This window comes from Giraffa tippelskirchi, chromosome 11, assembly GCF_054371585.1.
Source record: "Giraffa tippelskirchi isolate mGirTip1 chromosome 11, T2T-mGirTip1v1.2.pri, whole genome shotgun sequence".
NCBI lineage: Eukaryota > Metazoa > Chordata > Mammalia > Artiodactyla > Giraffidae > Giraffa > Giraffa tippelskirchi.
Window position 1 is genome coordinate 112,131,926 of NC_137285.1, and position 27,879 is coordinate 112,159,804.

Here is a 27,879-nt window from a genome sequence, read left to right on the forward strand (position 1 = left end):
TCCTGGTTCCTACAGCAAGCAGGAGCCTTTGGGGTTGGGAAAAGCAGTCCTAAGGGCAAGACAACTCAGCTCTGCAGGGAAACCAGCTAAACCCTCTCCTTTTCCAAGAATGACAGGCCAGGAAGACCCCACAGACATGATACCCCATTTCTTCCTTCTGCCACAGATGCCCTTCTCATTCTTTGCCTAGCCTAAAATCCACTATTGGTTCTAGAGTCTAACGGCAGCTGCTGTGTTTCGCTGAAGGGACAGAGAATCATACGTCAAAGCTCTGCAAGCCTGAAATGTTGTCTCTTGAGTACAGGGACATATTAGAAAGTATCCTCAAGCTTGGATAGTGGAAAGTCCCAGCAGTGGAGGGGGCTGGTGGTGTGACATCCACTTTCCATGTTTTAATAATTCCCTATTTAACAATTGCCTACCCAAACTGCGTGCATCATTAAATATTTGATACAGGTTAAAAAAAATAAAGTGAGCTTTTCCAGATGGGTTTTAATCTGGTGGTGGTTTAGTCGCTAAGTCATGTCTGACTCTTATGATCACATGGACTGTAGCCTGCCAGGCTCCTCTGTCCATGGGATTCTCCAGGCAAGAATACTGGGGTGGGTAACCATTCCCTTCTTCAGGGGATCTTCCTGACCCAGGGATCTAACCTGAATCTCCTGCATTGCAGGCAGATTCCTTATCATCTGAACCACCAGGGAAGCCCTTAGGGGGACACAATTAAAAGCCTGTTTGGTCATGGTCAAAGGAGTCTAGCAGAGGTATCTAAGACATGGGACTCAATGTCTAAGCACCAACTTCAGGATTTAATTGCATTATAATATCTGTCAAGACCTGGAGTTATACAAAGATATCCATTTCCTATCTCTACTAGAGTTTCAAACTAAACTGGCACCAATTTGTTCAATAGTTCCCCATTTTATGTAGCATATCTGAACAGGAATATTGATTGACACATGACAAATCAAAAGCTGGTAAGGGAAGAACATCTTAAGCTTGAGATTTCATGATTCCTAGACATAACTGTCGGGGGAGTGAATGCAGCCAGCCATACAGGTGGTAGATTTGGGCAGGGGTAGGGGGGTGCCATTCCCAGCAGAAGAGGCACAGAGGATGGCCCCTGATATAAAGAGTGATCTCCTTGCCCCCACCCCACACCCCATCAGATGCACTCCCTTTACAGGCACTCTGTTACTTCCCCTCTAGCCACTTTCTGGCTCTGGCCCACCTGCCCTAGGAGACTTCCTCAATGCTCCAGCCCACAGCAGCCTCTCTCTCTCAAAGCCCCAGCATGTACTGTCCCTGTCAAATCAGCCCAGCATTTACTTATTGTGGTAGGTAGAGTAAGAACTTCCTCACTCCCAGAAGTCCACATCCTTGGAAATGCAAATACGTTACTTTACATGGCAAAAGAGACTTTGAAGATGTGATTCAATTAAGGACCTGGAGATGAAGACAATGGCCTGGATAATAAGTGCTGTGCTGTGCTTAGTGGCTCAGTCATATCTGACTCTTTGTGATTCCATGCACTATAGCCTGCCAGGCTCCTCTGTCCATGGGAATTCTCCAGGCAAGAAGAATACTGCAGTGGGTTGCCATGCCCTCCTCCAGGGGATCTTCCCAACCCTGGGATTGAACCCAGGTCTCCCACACTGCAGGCAGATTTTTTACCGTCTGAGACACCAGTAAGTCAAATGGTGAGTGACCTAGTATTAGGAAACATATTGTAATCTGGCAGAAAGTTTCAAGCACATTTGTGGAATATCAGAATTAGAAAGGAAGTTCAAAATCTTTCAGTTCAATAAATTTGTTAACAAAAGTGGAAACAGGGGTCCAAATGTTTTACTTAATCACACCTTTTGAGTTAGGGGATAGGAATTAGAATCCTAAATCAAGACCAGGAGCTGACTGTGGCTCAGATCATGAACTCCATATTGCCAAATTCAGACTTAAATTGAAGAAAGTAGGGAAAACTACTAGACCATTCAGTTATGACCTAAATCAAATTCCTTATGATTATATAGTGGAAGTGGCAATAGATTCAAGGGATTAGATCTGACAGAGTGCCTGAAGAACTATGGATGGAGGTTCATGACATTGTACAGGATCAAAACCATCGTCAAGGAAAAAAAAATGCAAAAAGGCAAAACAGTTGCCTGAGGGGGCTTACAAATAGCTGAGAAAAGAAGAAAAGCTAAAGGCAAAGGAGAAAATGAAAGATATATCCATCTGAATGCAGAGTTCCAAAGAATAGTAAGGAGAGATAAGAAAGCCCTCCTCTTTTCTCCACACCCTCTCCAGCATTTATTACTTGTAGTCTTTTGGATAGCAGCCATTCTGAGGGGCGTGAAATGGTACCTCATTGTGGTTTTGATTTGCATTTCTCTGATAATGAGTGATGTTGAGCATCTTTTCATGTGTTTGTTAGCCATCTGTATGTCTTCTTTGGAGAAGTGGACAGAGAGGCCTGGTGTGCTGCAATTCATGGGGTCGCAAACAGTCGAACACGACTGAGCGACTGAACTGTTTAGTTTTTGGCCCGCTTTTTGATTGGGTCATTTATTTTTCTGGAAATGGGGAGGGAGGTGGAAGGGGGGTTCTGGAAGAGGGAAACATGTACACCCATGGTGGATTCATGTCAATGTATGGCAAAACAAATACAATATTGTAAAGTTAAAAAATAGAAAATAAACTAATTAAAAAAAAAAAAAGAAAGACCTCCTCAGCGATCAATGCAAAGAATGGGAAAGACTAGAGATCTCTTCAAGAAAATGAGAGACACCATGAGAAAATATCAAGCAAAGATGAGCACAATAAACAATAGAAATGGTATGGACCTAACGGAAGCAGAAAATATTAAGAAGAGGTGGCAAGAATACACAGAAGAACTATACAAAAAAGATCTTCATGACCCAGATAACCATGATGGTTAGAGCCTGGCTAGAGCCAGACATCCTGGAATGTGAAGTTAAGTGGGCCTTAGGAAGCATCACTATGAACAAAGCTAGAGGAGGTGATGGAATTCCAGTTGAGCTATTTCAAATCCTCAAAGATGATGCTGTGAAAGTGCTGCACTCAATATGCCAGCAAATTTGGAAAACTCAGCAGTGGCCACAGGACTGGAAAAGGTCAGTTTTCATTCCAAGCCCAAAGAAGGGCAATGCCAAAGAACGTTCAAACCATTGCACAATTGCACTCATCTCACACACTAGCAAAGCAATCCTCAAAATTCTCCAAGCCAGGCTTCAACAGTATGTGAATTGTGAACTTTCAGATGTTCAAGCTGAATTTAGAAGAGACAGAAGAACCAGAGATCAAATTGCCAACATCCGCTGGATCATTGAAAAAGCAAGATAATTCCAGAAAAACATCTACTTCTGCTTTATTGACTACGCTAAAACCTTTGACTGTATGGATCACAACAAACTGTGGGAAATTCTACAAGAGATGGGACTACCATATCACCTTACCTGCCTCCGGAGAAATCTGTACACAGGTAAAGAAGCAACAGTTAGAACTGGATATGGAACAACAGACTGGTTCCAAATTGGAAAAGGAGTACATCAAGGCTATATTTTGTCACCCTGCTTATTTAACTTATATGCAGAGCACATCATGCAAAATACTGGGCTGGATGAAGCACAAGCTGGAATCAAGATTGCCGGGAGAACTATCAATAATCTCAGATAGGCAGATGATACTACCCTTATGGCAGAAAGTGAAGAAGAACTAAAGAGCCTCTTGATGAAAGTGAAAGAGGACAGAAAAAGCTGGCTTAAAACTCAACATTCAAAAACCTGAGATCATGGTATCCAGTCCCATCACTTCATGGCAAATACACGGGGAAACAGTGGAAACAATTCAGTTCAGTCACTCAGTCGTGTCCGACTCTTTGCGACCCCATGAATTGCAGCACGCCAGGCCTCTCTGTCCATCACCAACTCACAGACTTTATTTTCTTGGGCTCCAAAGTCACTGAAGATGGTGATTGCAGCCATGAAATTAAAAGATGTTTGCTCCTTGGAAGAAAAGCTAGGACAAACCTAGACAGCATATTAAAAAGCAGAGCCATTATTTGCCAACAAAGGTCCATCTAGTCAAAGCTATGGTTTTTCCAGTAATCATGTATGGATGTGAGAGTTGGACTATAAAGAAAGCTGAGTGCCGAAAAACTGATGCTTTTGGACTGTGGTGTTGGAGAAGACTCTTGAGAGTCCCTTGGACTGCAAAGAGATCAAACCAGTCCATCCTAAAGGAAATCAGTCCTGAATATTCATTGGAAGGACTGATGCTGAGGCTGAAACTCCAATACTTTGGCCACCACTTTGACTCATTTGAAAACACCCTGATGCTGGGAAAGATTGAAGGCAGGAGAATGGGATGACAGAGGATGAGATGGCTGGATGGCATCACTGACTCGATGGACATGAGTTTAAGCAAGCTTCAAGAGTTGGTGATGGACAGGGAAGGCTGGCGTGCTACAGTCCATGGGGTCGCAAAGAGTCAGACATGACTGAGCAACTGAACTGAACTGAATCTTGACTCCAAGCACACTTTTCACTATCCCCTCCCTGACTGCATCCACTGGCAATCTACAAAGTAAAGCAATCTACAAAACCAACCACAATGTAAGAGAAAGTGAAACAATGAGTAATGCAAAAGTGAAGAAATTTACTCATCTGGATTGGTTTAGGTTTGGGTTTTATTCTTTAGCAGTCTACCTATCTTAAATGAGCGGCTTCCCTGGTAGCTCAGACAGTAAAGCGTCTGCCCACAATGCGGGAGACCTGGGTTCAATCCCCGGGTCGGGAAAATCCCCTGGAGAAGGAAATGGCAACCCACTCCAGTACTCTTGTCTGGAAAATTCCATGGATGGAGGAGCCTGGTAGGCTACAGTCCATGGGATCGCAAAGAGTTGGACACGACTGAGCAACAAGTTATTAGTTACCTTAAATGACAGCACCAACGTGTAATTTCCTTCTGCAAAACTGTCAATCTTCTAAATGTTGGGCCAGTAATTGTATATGATTTTGCCTGGTCATTGAGCCTCACTACAAATCACATTAGCTCTGAAGCAAGCAGACATGCCTATGTTGTCCACTGAGTCCTCAGGGGACCAGACCGCTCATCAGATGTAGCAGAGACAAGCTATGTTCAGGTACCTCAAGCCTCCGTGGCACCTGGAAATAAAGTCAAGCCAAATACTCTTACTCTGTTCTTGCCAATAAAACAAAGAAAATACAATCCATTTTTAAACTGTTGGGGCTATGAGAGATATTGAATACACAGTGCCTGGCACACAGATGAAACTCAATTGATGACATTATAATATTTATATATTCTTCCTTTGTTTTATGCATAACTTTTCATATCCACTGCACATGCAACATCTTTTAGATAATTTTATATCTAGGTTATTAATAAAACATTGATGCTCCCTTTCTCCAATGTTTACATAGATCCACTTGTTCTGAAGGTCTCAGCAACAGGCTTCCCTGGTGGCTTAGTGGTAAAGAATCTGCCTGCCAGTGTAGAGGACACAGGTTCAATTCCTGGTCTGGGATGATCCCACATGCTTTGGAGCAACTAAATTCGTGAGCCACAACTACACAGCCAAAAATAAACAAATACAATTAAAAAGAAAATAAAGATCTTAGCAAAATCCCCACCAGGATTTACATCCTGCCTGTCTTTGGCAACCACTTCTGTTCTTGCTCCCCCAGTAGTGGTTTTTTAAAACTCCAAACATGCTTTAGGGAAATGATTTGGAAGCTTCGTATCTCTTTCCATATTGATTAATATAAAAAAGTTTTGGTTCTTTCCCTTCTTTATACAACACAATCAACTTATTAAGACTTTTTTTTAGAGACGTTTTCAGTTCACAAAAAAGTCCATAGGAAGGTACAGAGACTTTCCATATTCCTTCTGTATTCACACATACATAGCCTCCCCCAGTATCAAGAACACCCACCAGAGTGGTACATATGTTACAACAACACTGACGACATAGTAACTCAAAGTCCATATTTAACCTTAGAGTTAACGCTTACTGTTGTATATGCTATGGGTTTGGACAAATATGTAAGGACATGTATCCATCACTAGAGTAACATACAAAGTATTTTCAATGCCTTAAAAAAAATCCTCTCTTCTCCACTTATTCATCCCACTTTATGGTTCTTTCTTTGGATTTCCATCTCTCTGCTTACAGTTTTGCCCATCTGTTCTTACATGCTGTCTACTTGACAGTCCTTAGCATATTAATCATGGTTGTTTTAAATTCCCAGTCTAAGGCCAAACCATGCCATGTCTGCTTCTGATCTTTGCTCTGACTACTCATGTTGTGCTTTTTTACCTCTTAGTATGTCTTGTAATTTTTTTTTTTCTTGATAGCCAGACATTATGTATAGGATAAGAGAAACTGCTGTAAATAGGCTGTGAGTAAGGTGACAATGAAGTCTGTGCACAGGGGATGATTTCCATAGTCGTATAATTAGGTCTTGGTCTTTTGGTGAGCCTATGCTCCCAGACTGTGAACTTCACAGGTGTCTCTCAGTCTTTGTTTTCCTCCCCTCTTAGGTAAAGGAGGTAACTAGAGTGTCCTGGAGTTGAATGTTTCCCTTCTCCTACTTGCAAGGCTAGAATTGAAGTTAGCTGAAAATTTCCCTTGCCCCCAGGTCACTTAGGCTCTGATAGTATTACAGCAAGTTAGGCTCTGGTTAACTAGTTTCTCCTGAAGGCAGACCTTATTAAGAAAAACAGATGCTCTGGTGTATTTCAAAATGGTTCCTTTTCTTCTTCCCCTGCTAGAAGCATGAGGAAATTTTTCTCCCATATTTACTGTGAGAACGTGGGCTCCTGGAGGTAAATCTCAGATAATTGCAGGGCAGGAAGGTGGGTTTTTAACTATCAGAGTTTTCTACACTGAGCCTCCAGCAATTTGTCGGTTCTAGTTCACGTTTTCCTACTCTGTCTGGCACTAGTTTCAAGTGAGTCTGCCCTTGTGTTGGGTAAGTATTCATCTGTATATCATTCCAGTCTTGAGGGCATAAATTTGCCCTTTTGGTCTTTACTTCTTCTAGGGATCCTTGAAGAGTTGATTTTTTAGTCTGTTCAACTTTTTATTTGTATTTATGACTTCTAAACTTCTCTGTGGCATTTTCAGTTGAAATTCTTCAGTTAACTTGATAGCTACAAATTTCCCCCAGACTGAAGCGAAAGAATTTCTGTTGTTGCTACTGCTGTTAGGGGCTTCCCAGGTGGCGCCAGTCATATAGAACCCACCTGCCAACACTGGAGATGCAAGAGATGAGGTTTGATCCCTGGGTGGGGAAGATTCCCTGGAGAAGGAAATGGCAACCCACTCCAACACTCTTGCCTGGGAAATCCCATGGAGGAGCCTGGCAGGCTACAGTCTATGGAGCAGTAAAGAGTCAGACACACATGACTGAGCACGCACACACACACACACTGCTGCTAAGGTTAACTGTTGTGATTTTGTTGTTGAATCTGTATTATACATGAATTGTAAAGAATTAAAAGAATAAGAGTTTAAGTATAAACCTTCTGACTGCATGGAAACTCACATAAGAATTTTCAACTATTAATACATTGGGTCTCTGTCACACCCTGATAAACCTTCTTTTTTAAAAATTTTAAGTCAAAAAGCACAGAAATCTAATTTTAAAGAATGGAACTAGGCATTAAAGTGAGAGGTTATTAGAGTGTTAAATCTTTTTTTGTTTGTTTCCAAACCAGATTGTTTCTAACTGATCCTGATTTTGAAGTTTAAAAGTTATGAAATAAGGTTATAAAATCAAGAACCAAATAGTCAATGACTATTTTTAAATCAGCGTTTTCCTTGGCACCTTTGCTAGATAGTTCTCTCTTTACTGTTGTCCTAAGATGGTTCAGAGAGGGCTGGACACAATCATAAACAATTCATGATCAATCGTGGAGGTATAAAATTCCTGAAGTTCAGTTCATAAATCAGGAATGCACACAGAAGAGAATGGTTTTGTACCCCACACTAGGAGATCCTAGATTTTAGAGGAAACCCTAGGGGGAAATCATTATTTACCTGTCTCGTGCCACTCCAGTACTCTTGCCTGGAAAATCCCATGGACGGAGGAGCCTGGTAGGCTACAGTCCATGGGGTCGCTAAGAGTCGGACACGACTGAGCGACTTCACTTTCACTTTTCCCTTTCATGCACTGGAGAAAGAAATGGCAACCCACTCCAGTATTCTTGCCTGGAGAATCCTAGGGACGGCAGAGCCTGGTGAGCTGTCGTCTATGGGGTCGCACAGAGTCGGACACGACTGAAGCGACTTAGCATAGCATAGCATAGCATTCCTAGAAACTTCTCTCAGGAAACTGTATGTATCAAATAAAAGAAGAGAAGTCTGGCTGAAATGTTTGCGCTCACAATTTGAGAATCTCTAACTAGGTCCAGATTATCTGCAGGCTGGGATTAGAGACCTGTCATAGTGGGACTTCCCTGGTGGCTCATACGGTAAAGCGTCTGCCTCCAATGCGGGAGACCCGGGTTCAATCCCTGGGTCGGGAAGATCTCCTGGAGAAGGAAATGGCAACCCACTCCAGTATTCTTGCCTGGAAAATCCCACGGACAGAGGAGCCTGGCAGGCTACAGTCCTTGGGGTCGCAAAGAGTCGGACACGACTAAGCAACTTCACTTCACTTCATAGTGGTGAGACCAGCTGGTGAATTTGCCCCAATGAATTAATTTCCATTCACTCAATAAACATTTGCCAAGTGCTGACTAGTGAGCCAGATGTGTTAAGTGACAAAGAAAAGGACAATTTTTAATAAACCTTAACACCCAGCTCAGCTTGAGGCACTCAGAAAGTGCTTGAGGGAAGAATTAATCTCAGTCCCTCCCTATCTACAGAGGCTGACATTAAAGTGAAGCCTGTAATAGCCAGAGGCTATGTTAGCACCCTCTATGGTGCAGACCCTGCTTCCTGCCCAGGCACCAACAGCCCATCCTCTGTAGCCTACAAAGATTTCAGAGTGAGGAATGGATGTTTGCTTTGAAGCCTGAAGACATGGCAGTCATGGGTGGAGCTCTAGCCCACAAAGTAACCTGGTTACAAAATCAGCTCCTAAAGTCGTCATTTGTTAACCACTTTGCAGTCACCATCGCACTGGTGAAACCTATGGTTCTCTCATCAGGAAAATGCAATCCAGGTAAACACATACTAACAAATGATTTCAGAAGGTTCATATATGAGAAACCTCTTTCTTTGGAAGTCATATCCGCAAGAGTATTTGGCACTTAAGAGTCAGACTCAACTAAATGGCAGAGCCCAATTTATACTGCCACAAGTACCTACTAAGCCCCCTTCACCAATTTAGACTTGCAAATCTGTATGCATGCCTAGGCCAATGCTCGGAATCCTAACTGCTAACTCCCATCTGGGTCTCAGCTCAAAGGCACCCTGAGTCCGCGATTCGCCATTCTGAGCCCTCCCCTGGTTCTACTCACCTTTCCCAGCTCTGTGCTCAAGCCACCAGCACGCAACCAACGGGTTCTTCCATTTCCGTGTCCCCCTTCCCCGCCCCCGCCATGCCAACTGACCCTCAGGCGACTGAGTTTTAGATACTCAGTTCCCCAGCCCCGAGATTTTTTATTTTTCTTGCATCAGTGCCACTCTTGGGTTAAGAAGCAGAAAACTGGAATAAGGCATCTTGGCAGTTAGGTGTTCTGAACTCTGAGACCACCAACCTGAAACGGGAAGAGGTGTGGCGCGAGGGATCGTGTATCAAAGGATATATTGTGGTTTCTAAACCCCGGACTGGGACATGGACCTGTGGCCCGGGCCACTCATCACACACCCAGGCTGCTTTCGGCTCTGCCTGGCAGAATCACCTAGCTGGGGTCCATGCAGCCCACCGTTGGCCCGCGTTGTGGCCGATGCGCTCGCAGTGCTGGGGCATTTGTATGGGAAACAGCAGATTGCGCATGTGCAGTAGACCTGGCGCTCCTGTAGCCCGGGAGCAGCCCTCCCTATTCTCTTAGGGCCGTCTAAGAGGGCTTGGAGTGGTAAAGTCAGGCAGAGGGTTCTGCAGCTTACTTGTGGAGGGTGTATGAAAGTCAACATGCTGCTTAATTGGGTGTTACTGCGGTCGTGTGCATAGGAACCCAAGACACTTGGGACTGAACAAAGTAAACCCACGTGGATGCCCCTGTGCGCCAGTGTTGTTTTATGAGTTCCGGTGGTGTGGGAGCGGGCACACATTTAGAGACAGTAATGAGGCTGTGTGTGGGAAAGAGCATGACTGGAAGTGTGAAGTGAGGAGGGTGAGAGTGCAGAGCTGGAATCACATGCCGTCGGGATATTTTGGCATGAAGCACATGGAAACCGCGGGGAAATTGGGAAATGGATTAGGCAGGTGAGAGATGATGGATGGCTGGTTAGGAAGGGGAAGGATCAGTATACGCCTTGAGGTTTAGGAAACATCTATGCCTTACATCTCCCCACTGAGTGCCAGCGGGGGATCCAGGCCTTCTTACCTGTATGTTTGGACCACCCACTGCGAGTCCGGGCTGAAAATGAAGTGGAAATTTCCATGGTATGGGTTGCAGTCTTACGGAATCCCCTATGCGGACCAGGAAGCTCTTCTAGATCCCCACCTAGGAGGGAAAGAGTTTCTAACTTGACTCTCCCTCAGACACACGAACACAACTCAATCGCAAAAATGGAAGAGAGGGTGTTCAGAGAGCTGTAAGGCTAAACTGGGATCGGTTGCCTTTCGCTAGAAACGCCAGATACTAAAATAAAGATCATTTGAGTTTTTTTATTAAAAAAAAACCAAAACGTTTTCAAGATGGGAATATAGTCCCCATTTCAAAGATAAGTGTGTTGAAGCACTGAGAATTTATTTGCTATGATCTTACTCGCTCATATTGGCACAGCTGGTACTGACTTCAGGTCTGACAAAGTCCTTGCCCCTCCATTTCTTGATTCCCAGAAGCCCCTTCCCTCTGTGTATCATTCTAGCTGCCTGAATCAGACACCCTAGCTTGGGGACAGAGTCGTCCACTCTGCTGTACATTAGCCCTCCAAGCATCACTTGGGATACTGTCAGACTGCAGGGCAGCCAGGATTCCTTGTAATGTTGGACGCTGCCCTACAAGATCGTTGCACAGTTGGGGATGGAGTAGGACGTGTTCAAAACTCGAGGAACTGAACAGGTGAAATTTACCGTGACGTCAATTTGTCCTCAAATTCCTGGTCACTTCTAAGTGTATTCCTTTTTGGGTCCCTACCAACCCTCCCACCCCTGCCATCGGTGATCTCAATGTAAATACACTTAGGGTGGGCTTGCTGGATGCTCCAGGCTCTGGACGCAAGTGGTGACACCATCATTCCGGGGCTTCAGGATCCTTCCTGTCATTGGTTGCCTGGAGCTCTTGGACCACCCCAGATGCAGAGCTGCGGAAATAAGAGCAGCTGCTGGTGCTGGAGGCATCAGAGGCAGGCATTACCAGATCGTGTCACTTCTGCAGTGCCATCGCCTACCGCCAAGGCTACTGTCACTGCTCCCTCCTCTGCTCCAAGCTGCCCAGTTCCTGTTGCCAGGTTAAGTCTGGAGACTCCAGCTTAGCTGGATTCTATTCTCTCCCCCTCCCTTCCCTTTCTTCATTACTTTTTCTTACCTGATCCCCTTTCCGGTATCAAGAGTGTCTGTCCACGTTCTCATCACACTCTGTGTCACTCCGCGGTTCTTCCCAAGGATTCCTACACATAGGTAACACTGAATGGTCTCAGTTCCTGGACTTTGTGCTCCACTCTCCCCTTGCTACAGCGGGCTCCAGTCTCGCTTTCTCCCGCTGCACACGTGCTTAGGTCAACTTCTAGATTTTGGAACTCTCCAGGTGCCACCCACAGAACAGGACGCAGGAATAACTTTGTGCGGACCGACCACTCCGGGATCACATCTCATGCCTAGTGGTCTGTGGGAAATGGGTTCAGAACTTGCGCCATTCAGAACTTGGTCCAGCCAAAGCAGGTGGCAAATAGGTACAACGACTGAGGGGCAGGTAACTGTTAAACACAAGCCCCAGTTGCAGGTTCTGGGAGCTTTTTTCCCAATTTAAGTTCTGGGTCCCAATTTGAGACTCTCCCAGCTTGCATCTTAGAGGGTCCTCTTTGCCATAGTGTGGAGTGGCTGACCGGTAGAATTTGGTTTTTTAATTCTCAGGGATTCCAACTGCAGTGATAAGTCCTCTCTAACCCCCTTCCCCACTGAGATATGAGGAAAAGCCCAGCACCAGCAGGACAGCTCTGGGTGGCCCAAGGGGGAAAGCTGTGGTAACAAGTACTCCCAGTCTGTCCTCCAGGAATCCTGGCCAACAGGAAACGATGGTGACGGGGAGTGAGATGACCAGCCTGAAACCAGGATGCAAGGGTGTTAGAAGCGGAGGTAGGGGTAGAGCCCAGGTCTCTGGGTTCACAAAATGAACTGCTGCGGAGGCTGATGTCACTTTCTCCCTTGCAGAGAGGCGTCATGGGGTTCTGGAAGTTTCTGCCCTTCCTGGTCCTCAGCTTCCTGGTCATGTACCAGGCAGGCATGCTCCAGGCAGCACCGTTCAGGTAAGACAGTCCAGCCAGGTGCACTCTCATCTCCCATAAATCCTGTGTTCTCAGTTGTGTTGTGCTGAAACTTTAACAACAGGCTCCTGGTGTGGGGGATGAATGGTGGTAATGTATGAATGTACACTTGTATAGAAAGCTTATCATAAACTTTTTATAAAACAAGGATGTGTAGCACAGTTTACAAATAAGCATAAGACAGTACTCACTATTATAAGTTTCATATAACTCATTGAACTTCATAACATACTTTTGTTGCTTTTACCAAACATTTGTATCTTGAGCAAAGATAGTTGCTAATTTAACCACAATTTGAAAAATAGATTTCATCCTAATCTTCTAACTTCTTGGCCAATACATTTGTCATTAAATCTGATCTGTTATCAGTCATCTAATTTCTCATCCTCATTCAAATCACATTTATTAAACTGAAACCATTTTCAGATTCAAACTATCATTATCATTTAATTTTTAACAATAGCTGCATTTAACACTGAGCTCATAAATTTCCAGAAAATCTAACCATCAGTTTCCAGCAAACCATTTCTTGGAGGCCACACCAGAGCCTAACTCCTGGAGAAGCAGCATTTTTGGATAGAAAATGGGCTCATTTCCTCCACTGACAGTTGGAGCAGCCACATCCTCAGGGGAAGCTGCAGAAACCAGGAAACCTGGCTGCTTATCCTGAGGGTGAGGGTAGGCAGGGACTCTGAGCCAGTATTGGACTTGCTTCTTTTCCCTAGGTCAGCCTTGGAGAATGACTTTGATCCTGCTATACTCACAGAGAAGGAAATATGCCTCCTACTGGCTGCAATGATGACCGATTATGTGCACATGAAGACCAGTGAACTGAAGCAGGAGACAGAGGACTTCCGGTAAGGCTCTGCCCTCCGCTCAGCTCTTACCCTCTCCCCTGGCTTACCAGGAAGGGGTATCCTGACAGGTAGGAGAGAACATAGCCAGGCAGCCAGCCAGCAAGCTGTCACTGTTCATGCCTGGGGTCCAGCTCTTCTACAGGCTCCACTGAAGACAAAGATCATGTGAAGGGACTATGGTTGCCCACATGTAAAAAGATGTCTTTCTGAAAGCAGTGGGGGAAGCTGTGGAATCACTCATTCTGGAAATTGTCTGGCAGTCCAGTGCTTCCCTGGTGGCTCATTGGTAAAGAGTCTGCCTGCAATGCAGGAGGCCCAGGTTCAATCCCTGGTTGGGGAAGATCCTCTGGAGAAGGAAATGGAAACCCACTCCAATATTCTTGCCTGGAGAATCCCATGGACAGAGGAGCCTGGTGGGCTACAGTCCATGGGGTTGTAAGAGTCGGACATGACTTAGTGACTAAACCTATCTACCTACCTACTGAGGAAACCTCCCAGCATTGGAGGAGTTTAGCCTCATAAAGTAAACCCAGGGAATGAATCTCATGTATCTCAGGGGATTCAGAAATGTGGCCCCTCCTCGTTAACCTGGGCATGATATTCTTTCACACCTGCAAGGCATCGTCATTGCACATTTGCAAGGTGAAGCCAGAGCCCTTACAAAGGATGGTGTCAGGTAGTGCAGTGTCTGAGGTAGGTCTGGGGCCTTTAGATGTGTAGAATCTGTGGATATGTGCATGTTCTCACTGGACCAGACACCCTTCCCCATCCCCACCTCCCTGTGCACCCTGAGTTTTGAGTTCACACTAGCAGAGACATGTATTGCACTTGCATCCACCCTGAGAACCTCTCTGCAGAGCAGGAAAGACTGAGCAGCATGTGGAATGCCAGAAAAGGTCACCCCTTCCCCACCGCAGCCCTGTCCCACTCTGCCCTGGCTCAGCGAACCTCTGAGTTCTCCTAGTGGAGGGTGTGTGAGCTGTGCCTCCTGCCTGCCCCCTCCACTTCTGCTCCAAGTGCCCCCTCCCTGGTCTAACCTTCTGCATGACTGCCTTCTGGGGCAGCCCTAGCACATGGTATTGTCTGGCTTGAGTATCTGTGTGCTGGGCGTATACACACAGGACCTCAACAAGGTTTACATATTCTACTTAACTAAAACTGAGGTCAGAATGCCTGGAAAGAAATCAGTCATGGTCAGAGTTTTAGAGGAAGATCACAGCACCTCACATTGCAAGTAAAAGTGTTAGTTGGTCAGCCATGTCCAACTCTTTGTGATCCCATGGACTATAGCCCACCAGGCTCCTCTGTCCATGGAATTCTCCAGGCAAAGATACTGGAGTGAGTAGCCATTCCCTCCTCCAGGGGATCTTCACAACCCAGGGATCAAACCCAGGTCTCCCAAACTGCAGGTAGATTCCTTACCATATGAGCCACCAGGGATTAGATAAAGACCATGACCCCCTCATATTGGCATGCCCCAAAGTGCCTACTCCACCCCTTCCTCTCCTTTCCAAATTCTTTCTTCCTATAACTTGATGCATGTGACCTTCTCTGGCTGCTCTTTGGGCTGGTATCAGTGGCTTTCTTTAGAGTGGTGGATGTCTGGAACATCAGATGGGAGGAGAGAGAGCAGGTCAGATTGGAAGAGATCAGGAGAGAGAGGGCAGCCCCAAGAGTACCTGTGGATTTCATAGTACAGCTTCTCAGTCCTGCTTCTGAACATGCCCGTCATTGGGGGAATAAAAGTATATTTCTACAAACACCGGAGCTGTAGTGGTTATGCTCTAGCCACATCCCATACTAGATGGATTCAGGGATTCAGGGTCCTGTCTGGCAAGTAGCCTTAGCCCTGGGTAGCTGGAGTTAGGGCTTGGTGGGTGGTCCCCATGAGCAACCTTAGGTAGCAAAAACAGGAGCACTGAGGAGCTACATAGCACCTCTGGGACTTGATGCTACAAATTCACTTCGTTTTCCAGGGAGTCAGGGGAGTTTTTCTTTTCCTAAGAACACTCAGTCCCTGTGAATGGGATGCATCCTTCAGACAGTCTTTAAATGAGGTTGGGTGTGGTACTGTAATCTCTCTAGTCACCTAAGCTTAGTTAAGTTTTCATTTGCATGCATGTTCAGTCATGTCTGACTCTTTGCAAGCCCATGGACTGTAGCCCGCCAGGCTTCTCTGTCCATGAGATTTTCCAGGCAAGAATGCTGGGGTGGGTTACCATTTCCTCCTCCAGGGAATTTTTCCAATCCAGGAATTGAACCCACATCTCCTGCGTCTCCTGCATTGGTTTTTTTTTTTTTTTTACACCACGGAGCCACATGGGAATCCCAAGTTTTTTACTTGTACAGAAAAGATTGGCTGCTATAGTTCTGTGTTCCATGGCTTGCTGTCCAGAGCGGGTTTGGTTTTTCTGACACTCCTGGAAATGGAGAATCATTGTTGCATTTTCTCTAATGCTCTATGATTTTCTGCTGTGATTTTGTGCTTAGAAGAAATATTTAAGGTTCATTGGTGCCTCTCAGAGCAGTAATTTTACTGTGGGGTAGCACTTGCCCTCAACCTCTCACTGACAGGCTTTCTCTTTTTCTCCATTCTGCAAATCAGCATCACTGCCCAGAAAAGATCCTGTAACAGGGCCACCTGTGTGACCCATAAGATGGCAGGCTCACTGAGCAGATCTGGGAGTGAGATTAAGAGGAACTTCATGTCCACCAACATGGGCTCCAAAGCCTTTGGCCAGCGCCACAGGGACCTTCAGGACTGAGCAGTGAAATGACTCCAGAAAGAAAGGTGAGCATGCTAATACCTCAGATAGCAGGGCAGATGGCTGGGTATTGCAGTAGTACAGCCCACACTCTAACAATTCCTGGGCCTATATCATAAAAAAAATCCACAGCAGAGTTGCTGGCCCCAGTGTCTAGATATAGAACAGAGAGTCTGAATATCTGAAACCCTTCTAACTTGGGTTCATTTCTATTTTCCAATGTCTTATTGTGACACTGAGATCATCTGCAAGGAAATATAGATCCTATTCATTTATTTATTTATTTTTTGATCCTATTCATTTAAAATACTATTCTTTGCAGTTATAATTGTGATTATTCTAGTTTTTTTTTTAATTTTGAAAGGCAGAGTGCCTTCCCTTTGGAGTAAGCCCTACAATGTCATGTACATCTGAATTCAGAGTATAGATTTGGGTTCAAATGCTGTGTTTGTCCTTACTAACTATGTAACCATGGAGCAGACCCAGTTACCCCATGAGCCTCGGTTTCCCCATATAACTTGAAGGCAACAATAGTACCTACCTTTCATCATTAATATAAAAAGTAACTGAGATAGTACATGACAAGAGCCTCATTATTAGTAACTATTAATATTCTAGCTCTTCTTTTTTTTCCTCCTAGGTCACCAAGGAGCTGAACTCCATTTCTTTTAATTTGCATGAAAGCAACTTATTGGAAAAAAAAAATGAATGGAAGACACACATATATGCATGCCTCTTGATACTGAAAACATTTCTTTTTGCTTGAAATAAAGGCAAATGCAGAATAAAATCATTGCAGTTACCCAAAGTGCATCTTTTTATATTTGATTCTGTATTCAATAAATATGACCCATATCTCATTGATTTAGCTGGTTGCAAATCTGGACCCTGTCAGCCTGTCAGCTGTTCTGCGCAACCTCAGAAGCACATGAGGTCACTGACTTGTGGGTGTCTGGAGGGTGCATGGTAATACCGAGCCTCAGTGGAACTCTTTGTTTAAAGAAATGTTTTCAATACAGTTAAAAGGACAGTTGCTGCTATTTATGCTGTTTTCCCACGAGAAACTCAGGGAACTGTGAACACTTTGTTGACCAGGCTGGCTCAAATGAGGCAATGATACCATGCTTGGGCTGGGTCCTCAACATCATGTACCCTCAGTGTCAAGTGAAAAACCCTTATTGGAATTAGAACTCTCGGCATCTCAAAGAGACATTCACATTTATTTTCAGGGAGTGCTCTGGTACCCAGCCCCAGAGGTTATCTGTTCTTTTCTCCTCGACTCAGATTTGTCCTTACCCATCCCCCATTCCTACCTTACCTCCCAACAGCCACTCTTCATACCCCCCACAGCCTGCAAAGCCCTTTTAGAAGCAGTAGCTCACAATCTGAAAGAGGATCACAGACTGGTAGACCTGGAAAGATCATCAGATACCATCTAATCCAATGTTTTACTTTCTGAGGTGCAGAGAAGAAAAGTGCATTACTCAGGGGCCTGCAATAAGTTTAACAGAGACAGCCCCATATTTAACAATCACTGAGTCTCTTCCTGTAGGCTTAACACTATTTTAGCTCCAGGAAGAGCAATGAACAGAACAGACAAAAACCCCTGCATTCATGGGACTTATATTCTAACCAGGGGAGACTGAGGTGATCCAGCTGTAGAGTCAGAGGCATTCAATATTAGAAGGAATCTGGGATGTCATAGGGTCTAAAGGCTTATTAAATGCAGAAATCTCCCAGCATCAACATTCCTGGTGTCTGTCGGAAATGCTAGATACCAACTATTGACTGTAACTTCCAAGATGATTGGACAGCCCATTTCACTGGTGGACAGTCAGTTAAGTTTTTTTTTTTTTTTTTAATAGATTATGCTTTAAAAAAAGATTATTTGTTTATTTTTGGCTGTGCCGGGTCTTTGTCGCTGTGCAGGGTTTTCTCTAGTTGCAGTGAATGGGGGCTACTCTCTAGTTGTGGTGCACAGGCTTGACATTGCAGTAGTTTCTCTTGTTGCAGAGCCTAGGCTCTAGGTGTGCAGGCTTCAATAGTTGCAGCGCATGGGCTCAGTAGTTATGTCTCCCAGGCTCTAGGGCACAGGCTCAGTAGTTGTGGCGCATGGGCTCAGTTGCTCTATGGCATGTAGAATCTTCCCAGACCAGGGATTGAACCTGTGTTCCCTGAACTGGCAGGTGGATTCTTTACCACTGAGCCACCAGGGAAGCCCTAAGTGAGGATTTTTAATTAAAACATCATCCCTACTACCTACTGATTCTAGTTATTTCCTCAGAAGCTCATAGAATTATGACCCTTGTTCCCACTCATTCTTTAATCATTATAATATTACATAAAGGTAGATCAGACCATGCCTCCCTTAGGTACAGAATACTCCATTGATTCCACATTTCAGAGTAAACACTTGGGCCATTGCAGTTGTTTCTTAATAAACTCTACCTGGTCAGAGGATATGTATTAAAATTTATTTCCAAATTCAATTTGCTTGTGATTTATTTAGGATTTTGTATTACTTTTGTTAAGTCTATAATTGGGGCTACAGCAATGGTATCATATGAATTGCCAAACTTTTGAACTTTTTCTGTTTTAAATCAGTGCAAATAGTGTGAAAACTATCTCTGCCCTAAGCTTGATGTAATTCACCTGTGAAATTTTCTCATAGAGTTCCTTTATAACATAGTACCTAGCAAAGTTTTCAATTTCTGCCAAGGTTACTCAAATCTATTATTATTTTGTTTTAATATATAGAATAATATATATTCTTGATTTATATGTATTTCTGTGAAACTTTTTAATTTTTAAATTTTTACATGCATTAGCAAATTGGACTTTTTCATTATAATTTAAAATCTTAATATCTGAGGCTATATCTTCTTTTTCATTCTGGATGTAGTGTATCTGTATTTTCCTTATGGTAGTCTAAGAGGTACATGACCTGACTCTATATCATTTCTCTGATCTCCTCCTAACCCACTGCTTGCTCTACTCCCAGCTTCCTCTAGGTCTTTGCATTTACTATTTTCTCTGCTTGGCATGCTATTTCCTCAACATCTTGCATGACTGACACACTCCCTTTCTTTCAGAAGTCTGCTGAAACATCACCTTCTCAGAAAAGGCTTTCTTGTATGCTTATATACGAAATGGCTCTGATTACTCTCTACCCACATTATTCAGCTTATTTTACCAATATATAGCTTACCATTATTTTATCCACATAGAACCTACCACTGTCTAAAATGTTATATATTTAGTGGGGGGGAGGGGTTAGTCTATGTACTTCCACTAGCATGTAACTCTATGAGAGAAGTTGCATGGATATTTATCTATATCCCTGGAGTGCAGAAAAAATTCTGAACACAGCAGCCCTTCAATAAATATCTGCTGAGTTAATAAACTATGAAACTCTATGAACTTCTGACTTTTTTCCCCCTTTGAATTCATCTTTAACCATGCATCATATCATGGTTTTGAGAAGTAAGGTTGTCATTTTTAAAATCATCTTTAATTTTTCTTTTGCTATCTACTTTAACTCAAAAGTTATTTAGTAGAGAAATTTCAAATTTAAAATAGCTTTTAAAATTACACTTTAGTTATTTAGTTCTAGACTTTTTGCATTGAGTTTTGACAAAGTGATCTCTATAATTTTTTGCTTGGAAATGTATTTAGATTTTATTTGAGGCATATCATTGTGGCCTTTTCTCACAAGTGTTACAAAAATAACAAAAATAGAGTACTTTCCCTGAACTTAAAACTTTCTTATTGGTATCTATCTATGTGTATGTCTATGGATATGTAATTAAAGATACTAATTATATTATTCTTATCTATTATTTTTGCCTGGGTAGTTGATCAAAGACTAAGAGGGCAGTAAAGTTTCCAAGTATTATTTTGTCTCTGTGAATTATACCCTCATATTTCTAAAAACATTTACATATTATAAAGATTTTCTTGTTTTAAAAATATACTTTTATAAAGTATAATTTATATAATATAAAATGATACAGATGAATTACATTTCCATGATTTTTACCAAAAGTATACCACAAAACCTAGGTAACCATCATAATAGAAGGTATGGAATATTTCCATCATTTCAGAATGTTCTTTTTGCTATTTTGAAGTCAATATCCTCTGAACCCTGCCTCTTACAATCACTGATATAATTTTCTGTCACTGTGGATTCATTTTTCAATAGATATATGCTATGTACTCTTCTTTTATCTAGCTTTTTTTCACTCAGCATTTTGTTTGAGAGATATATTTATATAGTTGCATGCATCCAGATGTTTAAGCCGGATTTAGAAAAGGCAGAGGAATCAGAGATGAAATTGCCAACATCCGCTGGATCATTGAAAAAATAAGAGAGCTCCAGAAAAACATCTACTTCTGCTTTATTGACTATGCCAAAGCCTTTGACTGTGTGGATCACAATAAACTATGGAAAATTCTTAGAGACGGAAATATCAGCTCACCTGACCTGCCTCTTGAGAAACCTGTATTCAGGTCAAGAAGCAACAGTTAGAACTGGACATGGAACAACAGACGGGTTCCAAATCCAAATATATGTCAAGGCTGTATACTGTCACCCTGCTTATTTAACTTATATGCAGAGTACATCATGAGAAATGCTGGGCTGGATGAAGCACAAGCTGGAATCAAGATTGCTGGGAGAAATATCAATAACCTCAGATATGCAGATGACACCACCCTTATGGCAGAAAGCGATGAAGAACTAAAGAGCCTCTTGATGAAAGTGAAAGAGGAGAGTGAAAAAGTTGGCTTAAAACTCAACATTCAGTAAACTAAGATCATAGCATCTGGTCCCATCACTTCTTGGGAAATAGATGGGGAAACAACGGAAACAGTGACAGACTTTATTTTTTTGGGTTCCAAAATCATTAAGATGGTGACTGCAGCCATGAAATTAAAAGATGCTTGCTCCTTGGAAGAAAAGTTATGACCAACCTAGAAAGCATATTAAAAAGCAGAGACACTACTTTGCTAACAAAGGTCCATCTAGTCAAAGCTATGGTTTTGCCAGTAGTCATGTATGGATGTAAGAGTTGGACTATAAAGAAAGCTGAGTGCCGAAGAATTGATGCTTTTGAACTGTGGTGTTGGAGAAGACTCTTGAGAGTCCCTTGGACTGCAAGGAGATCCAACCAGTCCATTCTAAAGGAAATCAGTCCTGAATATTCATTGGAAAGACTGACGCTGAAGCTGAAACTCCAATAGTTTGGCCACCTGATGTGAAGAACTGACTCAATGGAAAAGACCCTGATGCTGGGAAAGATTGAAGGTGGGAGGAGAAGGGAACAACAGAGGATGAGATGGTTAGATGGCATCATCGACTCGATGGGCATGAGTTTGAGTAAGCTCTGGGAGCTGGTGATGGACAGGGAAGCCTGGTGTGTTAAAGTCCATGGAGTCGCAAAGAGTCGGACACGACTGAGTGACTGAACTGAACTGAACATATTAGTATGGGCTTCCCTGATAGTTCAGTTAGTATAGAATCCTTCTGCAATGCAGGAGACCCTGGTTCAATTCCTGGGTCAGGAATATTCACTGAAGAAGGGATAGACTACCCACTCAAGTATTCTTGGGCTTCCCTTGTGGTTCAGCTGGTAAAGAATCTGCCTGCAATGCAGGAAACCTGGGTTCGATCCCTGGGTTGGGAAGACCCCATGGAGAAGGGAAAGACTACCCACTCCAGTATTCTGACCTGGAGAATTCCATGGACTGTGGAATCACAAAAAGTCAGACTTGACTGAGCGAATTTCACTTTTACTTTCATGTGTCAGTATATAATTATTTGGAAAACTAATGGGACGTTAGTTGAGTATTAATTCTCAAGAGTTACAATGAAGAAATTCAGTAGTATTCCATTGCATACCAAAATTTGTTGGACAAACATGTATTATTTTCAGTTTTGGTTATTATGCATCACACTTTTATGAACACTCATGTATAAATATTTCTAGGAACAGCTTAAGTCATTTCTCTTGGATAAATAGCTAAAAGTTGTATGGTAAATGTTTGTTATAATAAACTGACAATGCCAGTTTACAAATGGCTCTGTCATTTTACACTCCCAGCATAAATTTTAGATCATTTAACTTGCTGCATACAAGCTTGACAATGATTGGTATTTTCAGCCTTTATAATTTTAGCCATGCTCATGATACTGTAGCAGATTCTCATTGTGAATTTTAATTTTTATCTCCCTAATAACTCCTGATAATTGAATAGCCTCTCATGAGCCTATTGGCCATTTATATTCTTTTGTGAAGTTCGTTTTTCACTATTTTTCCCAATTTTAGTTGGACACCTTATCTTCTTACTAATGTAGTTGTAAAAGATCTTAATATTATTCTAGATATGAGTCCTGCTTCCTTTATGGAATTATTTCACTTACCTGCTCACATTACTCTTCCTCTTAAATCACTTCTTCTGTGGGAGGCCAGACGCCATGAAGTGAGGCTGTTCAAGCAGGCTGTGGAGAAGTCTGCTTAACACACCTGTGTGTTAAGAAATGCATATCTCTATTTGTACCCCATTGTTCATCGCAGCACTGTTTACAATAGCTAGGACGTGGAAGCAACCTAGATGTCCATCAGCAGACGAATGGATAAGAAAGCTGTGGTACATATACACAATGGAATATTACTCAGCTATTAAAAAGAAAGCATTTGAATCAGTTCTAATGAGGTGGATGAAAGTGGAGCCTATTGTATAATAGAGTGAAGTAAGTCAGAAAGAAAACCACCAATAGAGTATATTAAAGCATATATATGTAATTTAGAAAGATGGTAACGATGATGCTGTATGTGAGACAGCAAAAGAGACACAGATATAAAGAACAGACTTTTGGACTCCGTGGGAGAAGGCAAGGGTGGAATGATTTGAGAAAATAGCACTTAAACATGTATATTACCGTATGTGAAACAGATCACCAGTCCAAGTTCGATGCATGAAACAGGTCCACTGGGACAATCCTGAGAAATGGGATGGGGAGGGAGGTGGGAGGGGTATTCAGGATGGGGGACACATGTACACTCATGGCTGATTCATATCAATGTATGTCAAAAAGCCACTACATTATTGTAAAGTAATTGGCCTCCAATTAAAATAAATAAATAAATTTTTTTTTTTAAAAAAAAGAAGAAATGCATGTCTCTGACCAATAGACAGCAAAGAATGAAGGCCTGTCAACAACCAAATAAGTGAGTTTAGAATTGGATTCTCCATCTCCCTTTGAGGCTGGATTTGACTATAGACATAGCTGAGAGATGGACAACAACCTCAAGAGAGACCCTGAGCCAGAACCACCCAGCTGAGCCTCTCCCAGATAACCCACCCTCATAAACTGTGAAGAAAACAGATATTTGTTTTTCTGAACTACTCGACTAAGCACGCACGTGTGCGCACACACACCCACACACAAGTTTTGAGAAAATTTACTACACAGCAATAGATAACTAATATCCATCCAAACGATCATAACATTAGTGCTTCCCTGAAAAACACATTCAAGGGAAGTTGGCTAGATGAGCAGACCTGAGTTTAAGTTGGAAGTCACAGTTCCTGGAAAGGATACATTGTCAGATTTCTTTCCCCTGGTCCCCAAACCCAGATCATATCATGTGCAATTTCCTGAGTAGCTTGCACTCCAACAAAATTAAGTCTTTCTGTACCTCCTTATTGGGCTTCCCCTGTGGCTCAGCTGGTAAAGAATCCACCTGCAATGTGGGAGACTTGTGTATTGAGTGCTTTTTACCAGCAGTTTCTTTCTCTCTCTGAGTTCTCAATGTTCTCCATTCTGTAGCTACTCTTCCACATTATACTTTCTGCCCCTAAGATTCTCATGGTGAGAAGAAACCATTAAGATCATATAGCCCAACCTTCATGCTTGAATTACTCTATAACACCCCCAACTGATCTTCTAGCTTATTTTTAAAAATTTGATTCACAATCTATGATATTTTATCTTTGGATCATTCTGACTCTTAGAATATTTCTCCAACAGTGAGAACTCACTTTCTCTCCTCTCCTGCTTCATTGGGTTCTCAAGAAATTCACTCTTTGGCAAAATATCCAGGGAGAATTAGCTATGACTTAAGACCACACATCTGAAGGTACTAATCATTAAGGGATTTAAAGTAAGTCATATTTTCTTTACTATGAAGTCTCTAGCTGGACTTGGTTTTCTATTCAGTTCAGTTCAGTCGCTCAGTCGTGTCCGACTCTTTGCGACCCCATGAACTGCAGCACGCCAGGCCTCTCTGTCCATCACCAACTCACGGAGTCTACCCAAACCCATGTCCATCGAGTCGGTGATGCCATCCAACCATCTCATCCTCTGTCGTCCCCTTCTCCTCCCGCCCCCAATCCTACCCAGCATTAGGGTCTTTTCCAATGAATCAACCCTTCGCATGAGGTGCCCAAAGTATTGGAGTTTCAGCTTCAACATCAGACCTTCCAATGAACACCCAGGATTGATCTCTTTTAGGATGGATTGATTGGATCTCCTTGCAGTCCAAGGGACTCTCAAGAGTCTTCTCCAACACCACAGTTCAAAAGCATCAATTCTTCGGCACTCAGCTTTCTTCACCGTCCAACTCTCACATCCATACGTGACCACTGGAAAAACCATACCCTTGACTAGACGGACTTTTGTTGGCAAAGTAATGTCTCTGCTTTTACATATGCTATCTAGGTTGGCCATAACCTTCCTTCCAAGGAGTAAGCGTCTTTTACTTTCATGGCCGCAATCACCATCAGCAGTGATTTTGGAGCCTAAAAAAATAAAGTCTGACACTGTCTCCACTGTTTCCCCACCTATTTCCCATGAAGTGATGGGACCAGATGCCATGATCTCAGTTTTCTGAACGTTGAGCTTTAAGCAAACTTTTTCACTCTCCTCTTTCACCTTCATCAAGAGGCTCTTTAGTTCTTCTTCACTTTCTGCCATAAGGGTGGTGTCATCCGCATATCTGAGGTTATTGATATTTCTCCCGGCAATCTTGATTCCAGCTCGTGTTTCTTCCAGCCCAGCGTTTCTCATGATGTACTCTGCATATAAGTTAAATAAGCAGGGTGACAATATACAGCCTTGACGTACTCCTTTTCCTATTTGGAACCAGTCTGTTGTTCCATGTCCAGTTCTAACTGTTGCTTCCTGACCTGCATACAGGTTTCTCAAGAGACAGGTCAGATGGTCTGGTATTCCCATCTCTTTCAGAATTTTCCACAGTTTCTTGTGATCCACACAGTCAAAGGCTTTGGCATAGTCAATAAAGCAGAAATAGATGTTTTTCTGGAACTCTCTTGCTTTTTCGATGATCCAGCGGATATTGGCAATTTGATCTCTGGTTCCTCTGCCTTTTCTAAAACCAGCTTGAACATCTGGAAGTTCACGGTTCACGTATTGCTGAAGCCTGGCTTGGAGAATTTTGAGCATCACTTTACTAGCATGTGAGATGAGTGCAATTGTGCGGTAGTTTGAGCATTCTTTGGCATTGCCTTTCTTTGGGATTGGAACGAAGACTGACCTCTTCCAGTCCTGTGGCCACTGCTGAGTTTTCCAAATTTGCTGGCATATCGAGTGCAGCACTTTCACAGCATCACCTTTGAGGATTTGAAATAGCTCAACTGGAATTCCATCACCTCCACTAGCTTTGTTCGTAGTGATGCTTTCTAAGGCCCACTTGACTTCACATTCCAGGATGTCTGGCTCTAGGTGAGTGATCACACCATCGTGATTATCTGTGTCGTGAAGATCTTTTTTGTACAGTTCTTCTGTGTATTCTTGCCACCTCTTCTTAATATCTTCTGCTTCTGTTAGGTCCATACCATTTCTGTCCTTTATCGAGCCCATCTTTGCATGAAATGTTCCTTTGGTATCTCTAATTTTCTTGAAGAGATCTCTAGTCTTTCCCAATCTGTTGTTTTCTTCTATTTCTTTGCACTGATCGCTGAGGAAGGCTTTCTTATCTCTCCTTGCTATTCTTTGGAACTCTGCATTCAGATGGGAATATCTTTCCTTTTCTCCTTTGCTTTTCGCTTCTCTTCTCTTCCCAGCTATCTGTAAGGCCTCCTCAGACAGCCATTTTGCTTTTTTGCATTTCTTTTCCATGAGGATTTTCTTGATCCCTGTCTCCTGTACAATGTCACAAACCTCTGTCCATAGTTCATCAGGCACTGTCTATCAGGTCTAGACCCTTAAATCTATTTGTCACTTCCATGGTATACTCATAAGGGATTTGATCTAGGTCATACCAGAATGGTCTAGTGGTTTTTCCTACTTTCTTCAATTTAAGTCTGAATTTGGCAATAAGCAGTTCATGATCCGAGCCACAGTCTGCTCCCGGTCTTGTTTTTGCTGACTGTATAGAGCTTCTCCATCTTTGGCTGCAAAGAATATAATCAATCTGATTTCGGTGTTGACCATCTGGTGATGTCCACATGTAGAGTCTTCTCTTGTGTTGTTGGAATAGGGTGTTTGCTATTACCAGTGCGTTCTCGTGGCAAAACTCTATTAGCCTTTGCTCTGCTTCATTCTGTACTCCAAGGCCAAACTTGCCTGTTACGCCAGGTGTTTCTTGACTTCCTACTTTTGCATTCCAGTCCCCTATAATGAAAAGGACATCTTTTTTGGGTGTTAGTTCTAAAAGGTCTTGTAGGTCTTCATAGAATCGTTCAACTTCAGCTTCTTTGGCATTACTGGTCAGGGCATAGCCTTGGATTACCGTGATATTCAATGGTTTGCCTTGGAAACGAACAGAGATCATTCTATCGTTTTTGAGATTGCATCCAAGTACTGCATTTCGGACTCTTTTGTTGACCATGATGGCTACTCCATTTCTTCTAAGGGATTCTTGCCCACAGTAGTAGATATAATGGTCACCTGAGTTAAATTCACCCATTCCAGTCCATCTTAGTTCGCTGATTCCTAGAATGTCAACGTTCACTCTTGCCATCTCCTGTTTGACCACTTTCAATTTGCCTTGATTCATGGACCTAACATTCCAGGTTCCTATGCGATATTTCTCTTTACAGCATCGGACTTTGCGTCTGTCACCAGTCACATCCACAGTTGGGTATCGTTTTTGCTTTGGCTCCATCCCATCATTCTTTCTGGAGTTATTTCTCCACTGATCTCCATTAGTATATTGGGCACCTACTGACCTGGGGAGTTCATCTTTCAGTGTCCTATCTTTTTGCCTTTTCATACTGTTCATGGGGTTCTCAAGGCAAGAATACTGAAGTGGTTTGCCATGCCCTTCTCCAGTGGACCACAATCTGTCAGCCATCTCATTAGCTATATTCATCTTAGATAATCACCTATTTATTTTCAATATTGTATCTGGGGTAGGGGAGAAGTTTCTTCCATTATTTGAATTCTCAGAAACTTATACTCTTGGTGAAACATTTCAGGGTATTCCTGTAGCAACAGCTGGACATAAATGATTGGTAGAACTAAAAAAATGTCTTGCCCTTTTCTCTGGGAGTGCCTGAGCCAAGCACTATAAATTTGGGCGTCATCTCTCCCTCTCAGGTTTGTCATGACAAAGATAAGATTGTTTCCATAAAGACAGGCATTCTAGAG

At 42.8% G+C, this 27,879-nt stretch overlaps 2 protein-coding genes across 2 annotated transcripts in view; one reads left to right on the plus strand and one right to left on the minus strand.

Moving 5' to 3' along the window:
- LOC145527319 (calcitonin gene-related peptide 2) overlaps positions 1-27,879 on the minus strand; it is a 178,971-nt gene that overhangs the window by 88,316 nt on the left and 62,776 nt on the right. Inside the window, exons 4-6 of the mRNA XM_081545072.1 lie at positions 22,687-22,789; positions 11,686-12,708; positions 10,540-10,659 (exon numbers count right to left, since the gene is read on the minus strand). The gene's annotated coding sequence lies outside the window, so the exon portion shown is untranslated. The remainder of the gene's footprint in view (positions 1-10,539; positions 10,660-11,685; positions 12,709-22,686; positions 22,790-27,879) is intronic.
- On the plus strand, positions 12,537-16,262 carry LOC145527321 (calcitonin receptor-stimulating peptide 2). Its single transcript, XM_081545075.1, has 3 exons — positions 12,537-12,622; positions 13,366-13,497; positions 16,103-16,262. Exons 1-3 carry the CDS (start codon positions 12,537-12,539, stop codon positions 16,260-16,262), a joined length of 378 nt encoding a protein of 125 aa, XP_081401201.1.